Source organism: Enhydra lutris, unplaced genomic scaffold (genome assembly GCF_002288905.1).
Source record: "Enhydra lutris kenyoni isolate GAN:26980312 unplaced genomic scaffold, ASM228890v2 scaffoldscaffold68, whole genome shotgun sequence".
NCBI lineage: Eukaryota > Metazoa > Chordata > Mammalia > Carnivora > Mustelidae > Enhydra > Enhydra lutris.
In genome coordinates this window covers 2,643,818-2,662,555 of record NW_019154152.1, presented here as the reverse complement: position 1 = coordinate 2,662,555, position 18,738 = coordinate 2,643,818, and the positions used below count along the sequence as shown (strand labels likewise).

The 18,738-nt window shown below is 34.9% G+C and overlaps 1 protein-coding gene across 3 annotated transcripts in view; it reads left to right on the top strand.

Annotated features, from left to right (window-relative positions):
- LOC111159391 (ubiquitin specific peptidase 47) overlaps positions 1 to 18,738 on the top strand; it is a 111,544-nt gene that overhangs the window by 63,505 nt on the left and 29,301 nt on the right. For all 3 annotated transcript variants that reach the window (XM_022521808.1, XM_022521810.1, XM_022521809.1), the window contains exons 9-11: positions 14,458 to 14,553; positions 14,629 to 14,781; positions 17,392 to 17,559. In XM_022521808.1, the coding sequence (XP_022377516.1) occupies positions 14,458 to 14,553; positions 14,629 to 14,781; positions 17,392 to 17,559 (417 nt within the window). The remainder of the gene's footprint in view (positions 1 to 14,457; positions 14,554 to 14,628; positions 14,782 to 17,391; positions 17,560 to 18,738) is intronic.

Genomic DNA, 18,738 nt, shown 5'->3' with positions numbered 1-18,738 from the left:
ATTTTTAAATATTGCCACCACTTTTTCTTCTTCTTTTTTTTTTTTTTTAAGATTTTATTTATTTATTTGACACACACAGCGAGAGAGGGAACACAACAGGGGAAGTGGTAGAAGGAGAAGCAGGCTTCCTGCTGAGCAGGGAACAGGACTCGAGGCTGGATCCCAGGACCCTGGGATCATGACCTGAGCCGAAGGCAGACGCTTAATGACTGAGCCACCCAGGTGCCCCTAAATATTGGCACTTCTTTAGCAAAATACACTAGGGAAATATTTGGTAGTCCCAGATGATAAAGACGATGTTTTCTGCTTTGGTTATGAAAGTATTTTTTATGAAAGCTTTTTCATGTATACATTCAGTTTAATGTTTTTACGTATTAATTGAGTGTTGAGGAGGCTAATGTTACTTGTTTTGTTATGTTGGGATACTGTATTTGAGTAATCAAGTCCAGTTGCTTAGCTAAATCTTTGTGTCCTCATTTTCTCGCCTGCTGAATTACCACCACTCTCTCAACTACATTATAGATTCCGCAGTGAGGCACTTTGGAGGATACTTCTGGAGAAGTGAAAAACACATTTCCAAATGGAGTTCTCCAAAGGTGGTGTCCTCCATTAATACATGAATGGTGGTGGTAGTGATGGTGGTGGTGATTCAGTGGGAATTGGAGGTTACAGCTATGACGCAGTATGTAAGCAAGTTTATATAACACACATGCGCTAATAGGGCTTGCAGAAGGGCACTTAAAACTTGCTAGACTTTGCTGGAATCTCTTTGGGGAAATTACAGCAGGTGAACTACCCAAGATAGGGGTTCTAAGGAGGATACTACCTTCAGAGAACTTTAGTTAGAGGTAAGTGAATTCCCATTATTTTCTGAATTCTAAACCTATAACCTACGTTTCTTAATCTACAGAAATCATCACACAACATCTAAAATTAGTTTTATATCACTGCTTGCCATTGTGTATTTTGTTAATTCTGTGTGTTTTAAAAAGAATTAAGTATAAATGTGGATTATAAAAATCTGGTTGAATCTCATTCAGACTACATATAATATTTTGCTTAATTTGACTTGAACTCTTTTAAAATTTATTTTCCTACTTTTATTCACGGACTCTGGTATATTTGTCTTATTGGATATGCGCACACACATAAACACATGTACGTACATACACATGCAACACTGATAATTCTGTGTTCAATTTACTATGCATTCTTTCAGTGAGCCACAATATAATAGATATGTGTATATAGTGAGGTTAACACATGATGTTTAAATTCAGGCAATTAAGTGCAAGGTTCTATTAAAAATTAAAGTTTTATTAACCTTCATCTACAACATCCAATTTCTAGACTTGTTTTATCTTTGTGTTCAAATAAATTAACTTGAGTAATATTTAAGCTTAAAATACGAATGGAAATAGCATTTAGCTAATTTGTCAGTATGACATTTATAATAAATGTTTATGGTCATCTTTCAGCATGACTGATAGCAGACTGCTTTTTTAATGAGTGGTAGGAATCGCCTACAGTTTTTAAAAAAGCTTTTCATAATTTGTTCATTGAATTATTTTTTAGTCATTATAGCTATGCTATTTATTAAATTTCTGGTCTTTATTTTACCTGGCCATGTAGGGGATCAGTGTTTAAGGGCTCTTTTGGCACCCTCTTACCACTCAGACTGAGTTCTATTTAACACTCATCTCCAACAGGATTTAATAGAAGGTTAAGAAAAGGCTTCTTTGATTAAATTTGGGAAACAGTGCAACTGTAATCCTCTTTGGGAAATTCGCTATGCATATTTTATTTTAAATGCCCTGAGGATTCCTGTAGTAGAGAAATTTCCTTAACTATGCTTAACCTAACATTTTTTTTCCTCTGGGATATTTGTGAGTATTTTAAGGGATTCTAGGATTCTGAGGAACTATTGTGGGAAGCTCTGCACTAGAATAGGTGATTTAAGGATTATCTCTACTTTGTTACATCACTGTTTATGTCCTTGGGAGGTTGAGGGTGAGTGACAATACTAAAACATGTGTTATAATTTACTCTTGTTTTACATATCTCCTTAATCCTGAAAAATTAATGTTGGCTGAAAAATTCCTTTTAGTGACCTTTAAAAAAAATTGTTCCTAATGATTTGTGAGGTAACTGGAACCTTTTATTTTCATTGATTAGAGCTGTCTAAACCAGTCTCTCTGAATTTCATGATCAAAGAAACCTTGACTCTGCTTATTGCCGACCACATTTGAGAATATATTTTTATAATGAGATAGTTTTAAATATATGCTAGCGATACATAAACAGTAGAAGTATAATTTTTATCGGTTAACTATGAAAGCATATTTCACAAATTAAAAATGGTATAACCTCACATTTGGCGTTAACTAGGGAAGAGCTTTTCTATTTATCCGTAAATTTTAGACACTATCTTTTTATTACTATCTTTTGTTATATAACATACTTATTGAGTTGCCTACTTTGTGCAGTGGGCACTGTAATAGACCATTTTTTCTTAGTATATTTTTAATTCTATTAGGTAAGTACATTTAAATATCTTTATTATCACAAAATGTGTTCAAAAGTCTGAAATTGGGTTTAGCTATTTCATTCTGTTTAGTGTCTTTGGAAAAAACAGATTATATGAAAGACATCTGTTCCCTAAGTAAACATGGTTTAATGATTATTTTAAAGTTTTGAATGAAAAATTGTTTAATTCATAAGTCTTTGTGAAATCATAAGCATTTCAAGTATTTGGTATGCACAAGTTTATATCATAGGTTCTACCCTGAATTAGCAGATAACTTGGACATTCTTAAACGTCCGGCTTAGCCACATAATTCATTTGGATGGTGGAGTGGTCTATATTTGTCCAAATACATAAGCATCACGTAAAGAAAGATCTCTTCCACAGACTCTACCCTCATTTTTCCAGGAATTTATGTGGTTGGACATAGTGGGAACCAGTTTAAAAAGTGGGGACTTCTGCTTTCAGGAAGATGGAGTAGATGTACATTGCCCTATTCCTCCTGCTAAAACAACTGAAAGTTGAACATTATATATAAAATAAAACATAAGAAGACTCTGAAAGGTGGAGAAAAGGCATAAAGACTAGGGATCTCAGGACTCAAGGAATGACATGGGGTGAGTTCCCTGGGTTTTCTTTTTGCCTAATATAGCCCAAACTTAGAGATGAAGAAGCTGGAAATAGCAACAGGCATAGACTGAAAAACCTGATGTCTCCAGCCAAAAGACCAGGAAAGGGACAGCCTAGCAAGGCAGAAAACTTTCAGATGGTACCCATTCCATTCTAGCCAAAGACCACAGAAAGTCGTGGCCCCATCTCAACGCATGCCAGCCAAGACTGAGTGGTGAGCCTAGACTTCTATTCATGAAGTTGTAACTGGGCTTTCCAGCCCCCTGCCTGGGTGGTTTCAGAGAAGGCTGAGTAGCTAGCCAGGAGGTTCATCCCTGCTAGGCAGTAACAGACTTTCCCACTACTGCTTTCCTGTTCTCCTGGTTCACTGTCATTAGAGACACATGGGGAGTCTCACCTTCATTCCCATCTCATAGTAAGGAAATGCTTCTTTCTGTCCCCATTAATGTCAAAAGAGACCTAGTGAAGAATCACGACTTTTGCCATCTTTGAACAGTAAGGAGACAACCCCCCTCCTACTTATGATGTCAGTGGAGGCTATCAGGGGAGCTCTAATGAGACATTCCTGCCCCTCACTGCCAAGATGATATCAGCAGAGGCCTACTGAGAAGCCAGAATGTCAACTCTTGTCTAACACTTAATGAAGAGACACTCATCTCAGATGTTAGCAGAGGCCAAGTAGGAAAACCTGGACTTCTCCCACTGGTAGTAATGAAGCAGGAAATTTTGTCAAACAAAGCCAGTAAACCAGAAGATTCAAATAGGGTTCTAGAATCTCAAAATACCCAAAGTTTCCAGGTTTCAATAGAAAACAAAAACAAAAATACTCTATGTACTGAGAATCAGTAAAATCTCATTTTGAATTAAGGAAGAGACATTCAGTGGTTATGAACACCAAAATGACAGATGTTAGAATTTATGACAATATTTTAAAGCAGTCATCATAGAAATACTTCAGTGGGAGGTCCCAAGCCCATTTGAAACAAATGAGAAAATAGAAAACTCTCAGGGAAGAAATAAAAAGGAAAGTAAAATGGGAAATTAGAACTGAAAAATACAATATCAAAGTGAAAAACTTGATGGATAGGCTCAACAGTGGAATGGAGGAGACAGCAGAAAGAATCCCTGAACTTGGAGATAGAATAATAGAAATTGCCCATTGTAAGCAGCAGAGAGAAAACAGACTGGAGAAAAGTTTTTCAGAAGTTCTCAGGACCTTTGGAACTATAATAAAAGATCTAAGATTTGTGTCTTTGGGAGTCCTGGAAGCAGAGGAAAAAGAAGGCAGAGCTGGAAAAATTTCCCAAATCTGGCAAAAGGCATAAAGCTATAGATCCAAGAAGCTGAGTATACCCCATATAGGATAAGCTAGAACCATTCTACATCACTCCGATTATAGTCAAACTTCTGAAAACTGAAGACAAATATCTTAAAAGCAGCAAATGAGAAAGATACATTTTCTTACAGGGTAGAGTTACTCTGATTTCTTATAAGCAAATTTGTCATAAAAAACTATGGAGACCAGAAGAAAGTGGCACATTTTTCAAGTGTTGAAAGAAAAGCATTGTCAACTAGAGTCTTATACCCAGTGAAAATATTCTTCAGGAATGAAGGGGAAATCAGGACCCACCCTGGGTGAGGGAACACTGAGGGAATTCGCCACCAGTAGACCCACCTTAAAAAATGCTAAAGAAAATTCTCTGAACAGAAAGGAAATAATAAAAGGAAGGCATCTAGGAATGTTAGGAATGAAGAAAGAACATGGTAAACTAAAAATCTGGGTAAATACAATAGGCTTTCGTTTTCCTAAGTTTCCAAAATTATATTTGATGGTTCATCCAAAACTATAACATTGTTTGATGTCATTCTAAATATATGTAGAAGAAATATTTAAGACAATTACATTATAAATGGGAAATGGTACAAGGGCATAAAGGGATATAATGTCTCTGTACTTCACTTGAAGTGGTAAAAGGATGACACCAGTAGAGTGATAAGTTATGTGTGTATAATAAACCTAGAGCAACCAATGAAACACTCCAAAAAACTAGATAAATCAAAATAGAATTTTAAAAATATGTTCAAGTAATCCATAGGAAAGCAGGAGAAAGAAAACAAAAAACTAAAATAGTCTTAGTTACATGTAAATGGTCTAATTGTACCAAATAAGAGGTAGAGATTTGTATATCAGATTTGAAAACATGACCCAATTGTCTGTGCTTACGACAAAAACTCCCTTCAAATATACTGGCATAGACAGGCTGAAATGTAAAAGGGTGGAAAAATGTCATATCATATAAACATTAATCAAGGCAAAAGGCTACATTAATATCAGATAAAGTAGACATTAGAGAAAAGAAAATTACTTTTCTCTAAAATACACATTTAGGAGACTACAATCCTAAATGTGTATTTACCAAATAACAGCTAAAAATATATGAGGGAAAATTGCCCAAAATGAAAAGAGAAATTGACAGATCTATACTTATAATTGTAGACTTTACTGTCCCTCTGTAAATAATTAATAGGTAGAACCTCTAGACAGAAAATTAGCAAATAACTCAACAATGCCATCAACAATAGGATCTAATAGATGTTTATAAAATGTTCCACTCAACAACAGCAGAGTACACACTTTTTAATAGACTGTATATCAAGAAAGACCATACCTTGGACCATGAAATAAATCTCAACAAATTTAAATGAATTAAAATCATAGTGAGTGTTTTTCAACAATGATAGAATGAAGTTGGAAATCAGTAACAGTAACATAACTGGAAAACCACCGAACACTTGCAAAATACACAATGCACATAAATAACCCAAAAATTTAAGAGGAGACCTTGAGGAAAATTAATAACAACAACAAAATACTTTGAAATTAATGAAAATGCAAATAGATCAAAAATTTTGAGACACAGCTAAAACACAGCTAAAATTTTGAGACATAGTACCGAGAGGGAAACTTAACAGCATTAAATGCTCTATCTTTAGTAAAATGCTTCTGTTGGTAAAAAAGAAGTTTTGAATCAGTAATCTAAGCTTCTAGCCAACCTGGAAAAGGAAGAAAAAATGTAACCTAAAGCAAGCGGAAGGAAGGACATGATAATGAAAGCAGAATCAGTGAAACTGAAAATAGAAAAACAAGAGAAAATTATGAAACTTGGAGCTAATTTTATTAAAAGGTCAATACAATGGACATACCTGTATGTAGTAAGACTGACTGGAAGAAAAACAAAAATTTACAGTATTAGGAATAAAATGAGTACTACAGATCATGCATGTGTCAGGAGGATAATAAGGGAATACAACTCCTCTGCATACATAAATTTGATAACTTAGATGAATCAATACTTCAAAAAGCACAAGCTATAATTCAGTATGAATTAGGTTATTTGAATAGCCCTATAACTGTTAAGGTATACATAATTAAAAATTTCTCAAAAATGAAGTCTCCAAAGTTGGGATGGTTTCACTGGATCCTGGTATCAAACATTTTAGAATAGTGAGCACCAGTTCTGCACAATCTCTTTAAAAAAATAGAATTAGAGGGAACCCTTCCCAGTTTATTTTATGTAGTCATATCTCGATACTAAACCAGACAAAGTGAAAACAAAACCAAACAAAGCAAAACTGCAAGCCAGTATCCTTAATTCATATAGATAAGAAAATTCTTACCAAAATAGTAGTAGGTAGAATTAAGCAATATGTAAAAAGAATTAGGTACCATGACCAAGGGTTCATTTCAGGAATTCAAAACTGGTCGATGTTTAAAAATCAATTAGAGTAATCTACCATATTGAGTCAAGAAAATTCATGCCATCGCATCATTTGACTCAGGAAAAACACTTGACAAAATTCAGTATCTATTCACAGTAAAACAGAAAACCAAAAACCAGAGAACTGGGAATAGAGGGTCATTTTCTCAGCTTGGTAAAGAACATGGTAAAAAAGAAAAAAACAAAACAACCTTATAGCTAACATAATATTTAATGATGGAAGACTGAATGCTTTCCCTCTAGAAGGTCAAGGTTGTTTCTAAGGAAGGGTGTTTGTTCTCACCACTCTTATTCAGTATAGTACTGGAAGTCCAGTCAGACAATAAGGCAAGAAGTGGAAATAAGGAAATAAAAGGCATTCCAACTAAAGGAAGATAAAAGTGCCCCCCCTTTTTTAGGTAACATGATTTTTTAATGTAGTAAACCCCAAAGCACCTACCAAAAACCTGTAGACTAGTAAGTGAGTTTAGCAATATAGTAGGGTATGAGATAAACATAAAATAATCAGTTGTACTTCAGGATACTAGTAAATAGCATGTGGAAAGAAGAATTCAAAATACAATGCCATTTACAAACATGGGGGGAGAAAACACCTTAGGTGTAAATCCAACAAAGTATGTGTAGGACCTATGTACAAAAAACTACTAATTCTCAGGGGTGCCTGGGTGGCTCAGTGGGTTAAGCCTCTGCCTTTGGCTCAGGTCATGATCTCAGGGTCCTGGGATCAGCCCCGCAGCATCCGTCTCTCTGCTCAGCGGGGAGCCTACTCCCCTCACCCCCGCCTGCCTCTCTGCCTACTTGTGATCTCTTATCTGTCAATTAAATATATAAAATCTTAAAAAGAAATAACTTATTCTGAAAAGAATATTTCAATAAATGGAAAGACAGTGTGCTCATTGATTAGAAGATTGGACATAGTAAAAATGTCAGTTTTCTCCAAGATTATTGTTTAATAAGCCTTCTCAAAATCTGCAAGATTTTTTGATGATATAGACAAGCACATTCTAAAATTTATGTAGAAGGTAAAGGAATAAAAATAGCTAGACTTGAGAGTTTGGGGAAAAGCAGAATAAAGTAGGAGAAATCAGTCTACCTGATAAGACTTATTATAGAGCTACAGAACCAAGATTAGGTGGTATTGGTAGATGGATAGACACATAGATAAATGGGACAGAACAGAAAACCCAGAAATAGATTTGTACAAGTGTGCCCCAATTGATTTTTGAGAAAGGCACAAAAGTGATTCAGTGGAGTAAGGCTGGGCTTTTTAAGAAATGGTGATGGAATAATTGGACATCCATATGCACAGAAATGAACTTCTACTTAAACCTTACACCTTGTATAAAAATGTTCAAAATGGATCATAGATTTAAATGTAAAATGTAAAGTTTATAAACTTTTATTTAAAAAAAAAAAAAGAGGAAAAAATCTTCCAGATCTAGGATTAAGCCCTGAATTCTTAGATTTGGTACCAAAAGTACAGTCCACAAAAGGAATAATTGATAAGGTGCATCTCCTCAAAAAAAAAAATTTTTTTTACTCTCTGAAAGCCCAGGCAAAGAGGATAGAAAGGGAAGCTACAGACTGGGAGAACATTATCTGCAAACCATGTATCTGACAACAGACTGATATGTAGAATATATAAAGAAGCCCCAAAATACAATAGTAAAAAAAAAAAAAAAAAAAAAAAATTGAATGATGAGAAAAGGATTTCTTATGTAGGGTAAGATTTTAAAAAATTAAAATTCATAGGCAGTGTCATTCCTTGGATATACCTTATAACTGCATTTTGCCTAGATTTTCTTCATTAACTATACAATTGTAATAACTCATGATGTAAGAATTCTCTTTGTTCTGTTCTGAACTCTGAAAATTACAGTCTAAAAATGTGCAAATTAACAACATGTCAGATAAAGGGCTAGTATCCAAAATCTAGAAAGAACTTATCAAACTCAACACCCAAAGAACAAATAATCCAATCAAGAAATGGGCAGAGGACATGAACAGACATTTTTGCAAAGACGTCCAGATGGCCAACAGCCTCATGAAAAAGTGCTCCACATCACTCAGCATCAGGGAAATACAAATCAAAACCACAATGAGATACCACCCCACATCAGTCAGAATGGCTAAAATTAAAAGTCAGGAAATGACAGATGCTGGCGAGGATGCGGAGAAAGGGGAACCCTCCTACACTGTTGGTGGGAATGCAAGGTGGTGCAACCACTCTGGAAAACAGCATGGAGGTTCCTCAAAAAGTTGAAAATAGAGCTACCCTATGACCCAGCAATCGCACTACTAGGTATTTACTCTAAAGATAGAAATGTAGCGATCCGAAGGGGCACATGCACCTGGATGTTTATAGCAGCAATATCCACAATAGCCAAACTATGGAAAGAACCTAGATGTCCGTCAACAGATGAATGGATAAAGAAGATGTGTTATATATATATACAATGGAATACCATGCAGCCATCAAAAGAAATGAAATCTTGCCATTTGCGATGACGTGGATGGAATTAGAGGGTATTATGCTTAGTGAAATAAGTCAGTCAAAGAAAGACAATTATATGATCTCCCTGATATGAGGAATTTGAGAGGCAATGTGGGGGGTTTGGGGGGTAGGAAAGGAATAAATGAAACAAGATGGGATTGGAGGGAGATAAACCATAAAAGACTCTTAATCTCACAAAACAAACTGAGGGTTGCGGGCGGGGGGAAGGGGATAGGGAGAGGGTGGTTGTGTTATGGACATTGGGGAAGGTGTGTGCTATGGTGAGTGCTGTGAAGTGTGTAAACCTAGCAATTCACAGACCTGTATCCCTGGGGCTAGTGATACATCTTATGTTAATAAGTAAACTCAAAAAAAATGTACAAATTACATTTTATATAATAGGATTAAGCTGTAGAAAATAAATCTATTATCTTCACTCTGGAATGATGAAAAACAACACAGTCAACCCAAAGCTAGTTTAGAAGCATGATACATGAGTAATTTAGCATACTTAAGAGGACAGCTGTTGGTAACCAGAGCAAAATATTTTGTGTATATTAATAATGGTACAGTATTTGTAGTATTGTTCCCATTTTTATGATCCATAGCTTATTTTTTAATATGTAAAATACAGATTGGCATGGTTTTTCATAATCTACATCACATTAAGGTGAAGATAAATGTATATAGCCACATTATCCCATCATTCATGTAATTTATTTCTTCAATGGATAGATGAATTGAAGCTAATTTTTATAACTGTCTGATCTTATTTATGATTAACCTGGAGCCAGCTTGTTAAAAAGTGAATAAGAAAGCTTATAGGAAATACTCTAATAACGGTTTTAACTGCTTTCTGAGTTTGGAGGATAATGGTGGTCTCCTGAATCTGTATATCTCTACACATTCTCTCCAAAAACCAGAGACTAAAAGGAACATAAATAAAACCCAAATAACCCATAAATTCTTCATTACTAGGAGACAGAACACCATAAACCTCAAATTACCTGTAAGTAGCAAAATAATCACCAAGTTCCAACGAAGCTTCTACTGCTGCTTCAAGACTGTGAAACAGAAGAGGTTGAAGGACGAAACAAAGACAAAGGTCACAAGTACAATAGTACATGCCAAAAGAGCGAGTGCTGACAGGACTTGGGTATATTATAGCACCAGCTATGGGGAAAGAGTTCTAGAGTGAGAAGTGGCATCCTTAGAAGAATTTTGCCTCTGGGAGAGAAATAGGGAAGCATGATGCATCTGACTCACAGTGGTGAAGAGAAAACAAGGAGAAAGAGAAGAGTTAAGTGTCCTGCAGAATGAAAAATGACCCTAAGCTTTGCTTTGCACTCCCATCACCCATTTAAGAAACTGCAGTTCACCAGGTAGACAAGTTTGAGGTACTCTCAAACTAAAGAATGCTGTCCAAAGAATGATGGGGTGGGTGGGGGATGGGAATCAAATTTACACGGCGCCATTGTTAAAACAGAAAATACGTATTAAAACATTTCAGCTGGTGAAAATCCACCCTGCCAAAAAAAGCCCTCAGGAAAATAACCACACAGTAGAATGCTGTAACACAATACTTCAGACTAAGTGAAGTAGTCTCAAACGAAACCTGGTATCCAAAAATTAAAGGAGAGCGATGGATTAAAAAACAAACAAACAAAAACCAGGAAATGCAATATAAATTGATAAAACTGAGAAAAGAAGTTGAAGAAAAAGACCAAACTATGTTCGAAATGAAGAATAAACTATAAAATGCTCAAGAGAATAGAATGGAATGGAAATCTAAAGAGGGCCATCCAATGAAAATGAGAGAAAGTAAAAAGGATCTCAGAGAAAATGAAAGGAAGGACTGGCAAAGGATGTCTAACATAACTGGGAACCTGAAAAATAAAAACAACGTAGAACAGAACTTAGGATATACAAGCCAAGAAAACTTCCCAGGAGTAAGGGAAATTTAAGTCTACTTTTGAAGGACCTACCATGTACTTGGAAAAACTGACCTAGAATAATCAACTCAGACATATTTTGATAAACTGTTAAACTTTAAGGTAAATTGGGCTGATATCATAATTAGGAAGAGCAGCATGCAAATCATGGCAACAGAATAGCAGTTTCCAGAAACTCAAGGAAAGAAAGTACAGGCCAAGGATTTGACATCTAGCCAAGTGTTTCTTCAGTTATGATGAGAGTGAATGATTCCATTCTTGAACATTGGAGAACTTACTCAATATTGTATCCATGAGCCCTTCTTGAGTTTACTAGGGAATAAGCTCTATCCAATGAGATCTCCAGCCCAGGCAAGCTTCAGCAAAAGGGCTATGAGCACTTAATATATTAAATTATAGAAACGAGGAATAAATGAAACAGGGTGGGGGCATAGGTAGAAGAATAGCATGTTATATGTGAGATGGAGTAAAGGGAATACCACTCAAAAAAGGGAAAACGGGGGGATAAAGGAAGGTAGAATGAGATCATGGACTGCTACCCATAGAATGGGTAGGAGACAAAGGATAACATAAAACTAGCAAACCAGGTACTAAATGATTAAGGGCATTAACAAAAGTATAAATACACTAGAACAAAATTACTAACATTTCTAAATACCAAAGGAAAATGTATAAGGTAACAAAACATACTATTTGGAGAGAAGAACACAGTAAATATTACTTAATACACATAGTAATTATAATAAACTAATTTAGATGAAACAAAAAACATCGTATTAAATATGAATGGACGCAAGTTGCCTACTGAAAAAAAAGATTTTTAAGTTGACTCATAAAACATTACAATTTGGTTTAAGGAAGAATCCATTTGTGGATGCTAAATCTAGGGTGGAAAGTTTAAGAGACAGGATTTTTGCATGGTCTCCCAAGTTATCTCCTTATAGATTACATATTAGCTTCAAGGGAATAAGCAGTACGTAGTAGAGAGGCTGGGTAACACTTTGACCAGGTTATTAAAGTTCATTTCACCGGTAAGGAGGTTGGAGATATCATGGCCTGTGACTGTGATCCTCTTAGGACACCTCATAACTTAAGTGGTAGTCTAGCAAGGAATACATAGAACTTGAAGCTAAAGATAAGGAACATCAGACAAACCCAAATTGCAGACATTTTATAAAATACTGGCCTCCTTCAAAAACTATGTCTTGAAAGGAAAAAAGGCTTTGGAACTGTTCCAGACAAAATGAATCTGAAGAGACAGCCAAATGTAATCCGTGATCCTGGATTCAGTTCTGTACTGGATGGGGAGAAATGCATTTTTAGGATTGGGACAGGTAACAAAATTGGAATATTGCCGAAGTACTTTATCAATCTTAAATTTTCCTGAGTTTAATAACTCTGTTGTTTATGTAAGAACATCCTTACTCTTAAAAAGTCATATAGAACTATTAGGAGGAAAAGCATGATATATGAACATTTTCTCAAATGCTTCAGAAAAATACATAATGTGTGTGGGGGTGGGAGAATGATAAAGCGAGGGTAGCAAAATACTAAAAGTTGGTGAGTCTGAGTAAATTATGGGTGTTTTCTGTGCTTTAAACCTTTCTCTGAATTTTAACTTAAAAAAATAGAAAAAGAGAGTGCTAGATATGAACTCTAGCCAGAAACTGGTACACACGGTTTAGAAAAGTAGAATTTGAGTTACATAATTTTCTTACTCTACATACTCCCCCTTGTTTTGTTAAGGTATTGAGTGTTTTACAGTTCTGTTTCTATTTGGAAAGCTTGACTAATATGATACCAGTCTATGCTGAGCTATCTATATGGCTGATTTTTCTGTGTTATGCTTTTACAGGATTTGCCTTTTTCTTGCTTAAACACACTTTAAGGGAAAAAAAAATCATTCTGAATGTGCCCCTTTCCGTGACCTCCAGTAAATTGCTTGGTCATGTGGAAAAAACCCACTATTTGGTTCTTCCCTACCCCCACCCCACCCTCAGCCCCTTGCTTCCTTGGGATTCTGAGAACAAAATAGGAGATGGCTGAGGTTAGAGGTATTTTTAATATCTTTTCATATTTTTTGTTCTTATCCCAAAATGAGCTATACCAAACAATATGTGCATAGTAGTTTGTTGTCACCTATTTTACATTTTGCCAGATCAAGCTCCTTTATTTATCTTTTGAGTAACATGTTCTGAATCAAAAGAAAAATATTTGAAGATATTTTGTCTTAATGATACAAATTTTTCTTTGTATATAGTAAATATTGTCAGTAATTCTGATTAGACCATGTGTGAAGAGATCACAACAAATGAAACGAGATTATGCAGTACAATCTTACATATTGTATTAACTACAATTTGTGAAAAATCGGTGATTAAAAATTAAAAATTTTATGCCCACTGATTCTTCAACAATATTCATACTAAGTTTCTTGCTTCTGTCTTAAGGCTGTATGGAGAAAAGAGAACCACATGGTTCCACTAGGTGAACACTCGAGGAGCTCTCATGCATTTTCAGCTGGAGCAGTATCTGACATGCAGGGAGAAAGTTGCCCAGTGCTTTCCAATCTTTAGTGCAGTGGCGAATTAAGGACTGACGCTAAATATAGTGGTAAATGATGGTTATTAGATTCTTTAGTGTATGGATAGTGTGAATTCTTCAGAGTTCTGTTACTTACTGTACAGTTTATGAATGTCTCGATTTACAAGATTGAAGTGATGCATGTACTTTTCTAAGAAGTACCATATTTTTAATCTAAAGACAGGATCTTTATTTGATTATTTAGCCCAATTCAACAATGTAAAGTCAGTGTAAAAATTAGGTAGAAATAAATGACTGATGTGCAATGCTAGAAAAGACAGATTTCATGCAGAATTAAGGCAATTATTTTGTTGCTCAGTTTTTATAATGACATATTGCTATTGATAATTTTTTTTTCTTTTTGCATTTTGAGTTCCTTGTTTTCTAGCCATTCTACTTCTGTTTTGGTAATTGCAAAGTTTTTATATTTAAGACTTAGTAATTAACATTATAATATTTTTAAATAATTATAAAACAATTTTTTTTTCTTACTAGGAAGAAGCACTGCATGCATTTATTCAGCCAGAGATCCTGGATGGCCCAAATCAATATTTTTGTGAACGTTGTAAGAAGAAGTGTGATGCACGAAAGGTAGATGCCATGTAGAAATTAATACTAAGTTATCTGAGATTATATTCCATATTCAATAGGTCCTTTTCTTTTTAGGGTCTTCGGTTTTTGCATTTCCCTTATCTGCTGACCTTACAGTTGAAAAGGTTTGATTTTGATTATACAACAATGCACAGGATTAAATTGAATGATCGGATGACATTTCCTGAGGAGCTAGATATGAGTACATTTATTGATGTTGAAGATGAGGTAAAATATTTATTCATTTTTTTCTGTTAAAAGATATTAATTCATTTTGGTTGGTCATGTGTTTTAGAGAGCTATCTGGGGTAACAACAATGGTGGCTTTTAGACTATCTTTGTGATAGAAGGTGTTCCTTTCTTCTCATATTTTGTAATGCCAAGTTGTATAAAAAGACCTAGATTTGTACAAGCTTTTTTTGTCCACCATGAATTATATTTCAGATATTCTTTTTTGATCAGAATAACATATTCTTTGAAAAGACAGAAAGAATCTTAAACTCTGGAGTTATTTAATTAGAGCAATAATCTCATGTTTCATAATTTTCTAAGTGAAACAAACTAATCTAGAGATGGGCTGCATTGTGTTTCTGGTACATAATAAACACAGAACAGATAAATAGATATTTAAGTGAAAAAATGAGCAAATTAGGTAGTATGACCTTAATTTCTTGTATTTGTCTTAGTGTCTTTTTCAAGGATTAAGGTTTCTGGGTTATTCTCAATTAAAATTTAGCCCCTCTAGGGGCACCTGGGTGGCTCAGTGGGTTAAAGCCTCTGCCTTCTGCTCAGGTCATGATCTCAGGGTCCTGGGATCAAGCTCCACATCGGGCTCTCTGCTAGGCAGGGAGCCTGGTTCCTCCTCTCTCTGCCTGCCTCTGCCTACTTGTGATCTCTGTCTGTCAAATAAATAAATAAAATAAAATAAAATAAATATAATAAAATGAAATTTAGCCCCTTTAAAATAAGCTAGAAAATAAAGGCATTTTGTCTGTTTCCCTGTTTAAATTAGTTTTTTAGTTAAAACTTTATTGAAATAGTTTGAGAATGGGACTTTGAAGGACACCAGTAATGTTTATCATTGTTTTCCACTAAGTGAACCCCTCCAAATTCTCTGGTTCTCCTAACCTTATTCAGTAGGAAGTTCTTAATGCCCCATTCTATTCTTTTGGGAACTTCTGATTTCATTATAGGGGTTATTTACAATCGCTGGACATAATTGTTAGTGATAAATCTTTATTTTTTTCAAAACTCTCATGAATCTGTTTTTTTCTGATTGGAACTGATCACTGTAGTTATAAAAATGTCTTTTCTCAAAAGCTCAAAAATGATTTTAAACCTGAGTCAGGTTTTAGTTAGTGCTCCTGAGTATTATGAGATAATGTAGTATAGAAGAGCAGCTTTTCTGAGCCTTGCTTTCTCTGTAAAGTAAGGACAGTAATTCCTTTTAATGGCTTTTATAAAAAGCATTTTGGATAAAGTAGGTGTTCATGGAGCAGTCCCTATGACCAAGGTACATTTTGAAAGGTTTAATTTAAAATAGCATCTCTGGGGGCGCCTGGGTGGCTCAGTCTGTTAAGCGTCTGCCTTTGGCTCAGGTCGTAATCCCAGGGTCCTAGGATTGAGCACCACATTGGGGCCCCTGCTCAGTGGGGAGTCTCCTTCTCCCTCTCCATCTGCCTCTCCCCCAGCTCATGCTCTCTTTCACTCTCACTCTCTGTCTTTCAAATAAATAAATAAAATCTTAAAGAAAACAACAATAGCAAGGAAAGCAAAGTAGACAGAGTCTTTACAGGACTCCTACACCAACAGAGATCAGTCAGTATTGAATTGGTTTTCCATATACATTCCTTGTAAAAGGGGATCTTTTACAAATAAAGAAAACCTAGATATAATTTGACAGGAACTTTTAGGAAGTTCTGGATCCATTTGTGGGGAGAAGAGATGTTCAGCCTAAAGGAATGTCAGGATTGAGCTCTTTGGACTTAGTGTAGAGTTCTAGAGTTGGTTTTCACTTTGAACCAAACTTTGTTGAGGGACTAAGACTGTATGTTAGATGCAGTCCCCACAACAAAGTTTTTGGTGGATGTTGGCGCTTATTATTATATATTGCTTGGTTAATTTAGGAAATTCTGTATAATTTGTAAGAGCCGACATCTTAGAGAAGAATTCTTAAGCTTTTTAAATAAAAACATTTTTAGGTATGTATATTAAGTATTAAAGGAAAAGGGGGCAAGGAGTTGTTTGGGGATTTCTAGGAAGTAGATTCCTTCAAATAAAATTGGCATGAGAAGGATTTAAAAATCTTAAAAGCATGAAAGAGTATGATGATTTTTTTGTCGTTACAGTTCCACCTCTTGTGCACTAGAATATAAAGTTCTTGAGGATAGGTACAATGTCGTTTTTCTTTCTAATTGTCTGTAATAGCACAGTGATAAATCGAACTTTTTGTTCAGGAAAAGAAATGATATGATTTTGGGATCTGAGAACAAAAGCTCATTTTGGCACTTAGGTGCTCTGCTTTTATAGATTTTGGTGAAGGAAATGGTAATTTATATTGTTACTTTGTAACTATAAACATAAATGGGGTTTAATTAGAATTCTGAATCACTAATTCATTGTCGTTGAATTTTAAGGACATTAATAGAGGTGCTTTTAAATACACTGTTTTGGTATAATTTTATTTAAGGACTCAGAGAAGATTAAATTTATTTAAAATAAATACTTATTAATAATATCAACTTACATGAAAAAGTTAGCATGTAGATAAAAAATATTACTGACTATATGTTTTCCCTTTACTTAGCTTATAATTGTAAATAATTATGTTTTATTAAGAAATCCCCTCAGACTGAAAGTTGCACTGACAGTGGGGCAGAAAATGAAGGCAGTTGTCACAGTGATCAGATGAGCAATGATTTCTCGAATGATGATGGTGTCGATGAAGGGATCTGCCTTGAAAGTAATAGTGGAACTGAAAAGATTTCAAAACCTGGACTTGAGAAGGTACCTTTTATAAGTTTGTGGGTTTTAGCTGAAAGAATAAAATAATCTCCAAGCTGCTGTTTAATTCTATAGCTGTTGTGACCAATAAATTCTCTTTAGGAGAAGTAATTTTTGAAAAGTAAAGACTTTTTTAAAGCTGTGTTTATGCATATATGTGATCATAATTAAATTTTAGGAAAAGGTCCTTATAGGCAGGAGCATGAATTTCTGGGAGACTGAACTGTAGCTATGTAACCAAGCTCGGTGGTGGTGTGGAAAGGGTGCCTAGTGGTCCGGAAACCACTTCTGCCTTTAAAGTCGCACCAGGCCTCTCAATCTTCTATCATAGTTTTCTCATAAAGCAAAATGAAAGTATTCGGCTAGATCTGTTGATTTAAAAAATTTTGGCTGTGAACTCCTTATGATGAAATAGTTATAGAACTGATCTTTAGAGACAGGGGAAAGCCAGAGCCCTCAGCCTCTCTCCCCTCCCCCATGGCAGCCCTTAAGGCATTTAAAAAAATGGTATAGTTCCATGATTTATAATTTGACAACTACCAAACTTGATGATTTTTATTGTAAAAACCTTTTATGTCACCGTGTCAGTGATTTTTAAGCTTTTATCAAACTATTTCTTTCACATTCATATAATCTGCCTTATTGAGGGAAGAATTACAGGTCAGATGTCTTCAGCATGTGTGAATTATGAATCACTAGCCTGAAAACTGATCAGTAATTCAAGTCTTGCAGAGTCATATTAAATAGTTTTTTTAGACAGTATTTAAGAATGGAGTTTCTCTTGCATTAATCTATTTTTAGACCAAGACCATTATTCTAACCACTTTCATTGTCTTTACCTTTTAAAATTATCTGTTTCAGGGCAGATAGATGATCATGAATTGCTATTAATGAATAATGTAGTGGATACATTATAACTTAATCTAAAAAGCGTTGTGTTCAAGCATGGGTTGGCAAACCGTTCCCTACCTGTTTTCCTACATGAACGATTTTTTAATTTTTTTATCTTATTTTGTTTTATTTTATTTTTTTGGTCTTACTACATACACTACATAGGACTTCTTACACAGGGTTGAATAAGAGTGGTAAGAAAGAAAAAAAAAGTGGTAAGAAAGGACATTCTTGCCTTGTTTCTAATCTCAGGGGGAAGGTGTTCTATTTCTTACCATTAAGTATGTTGTT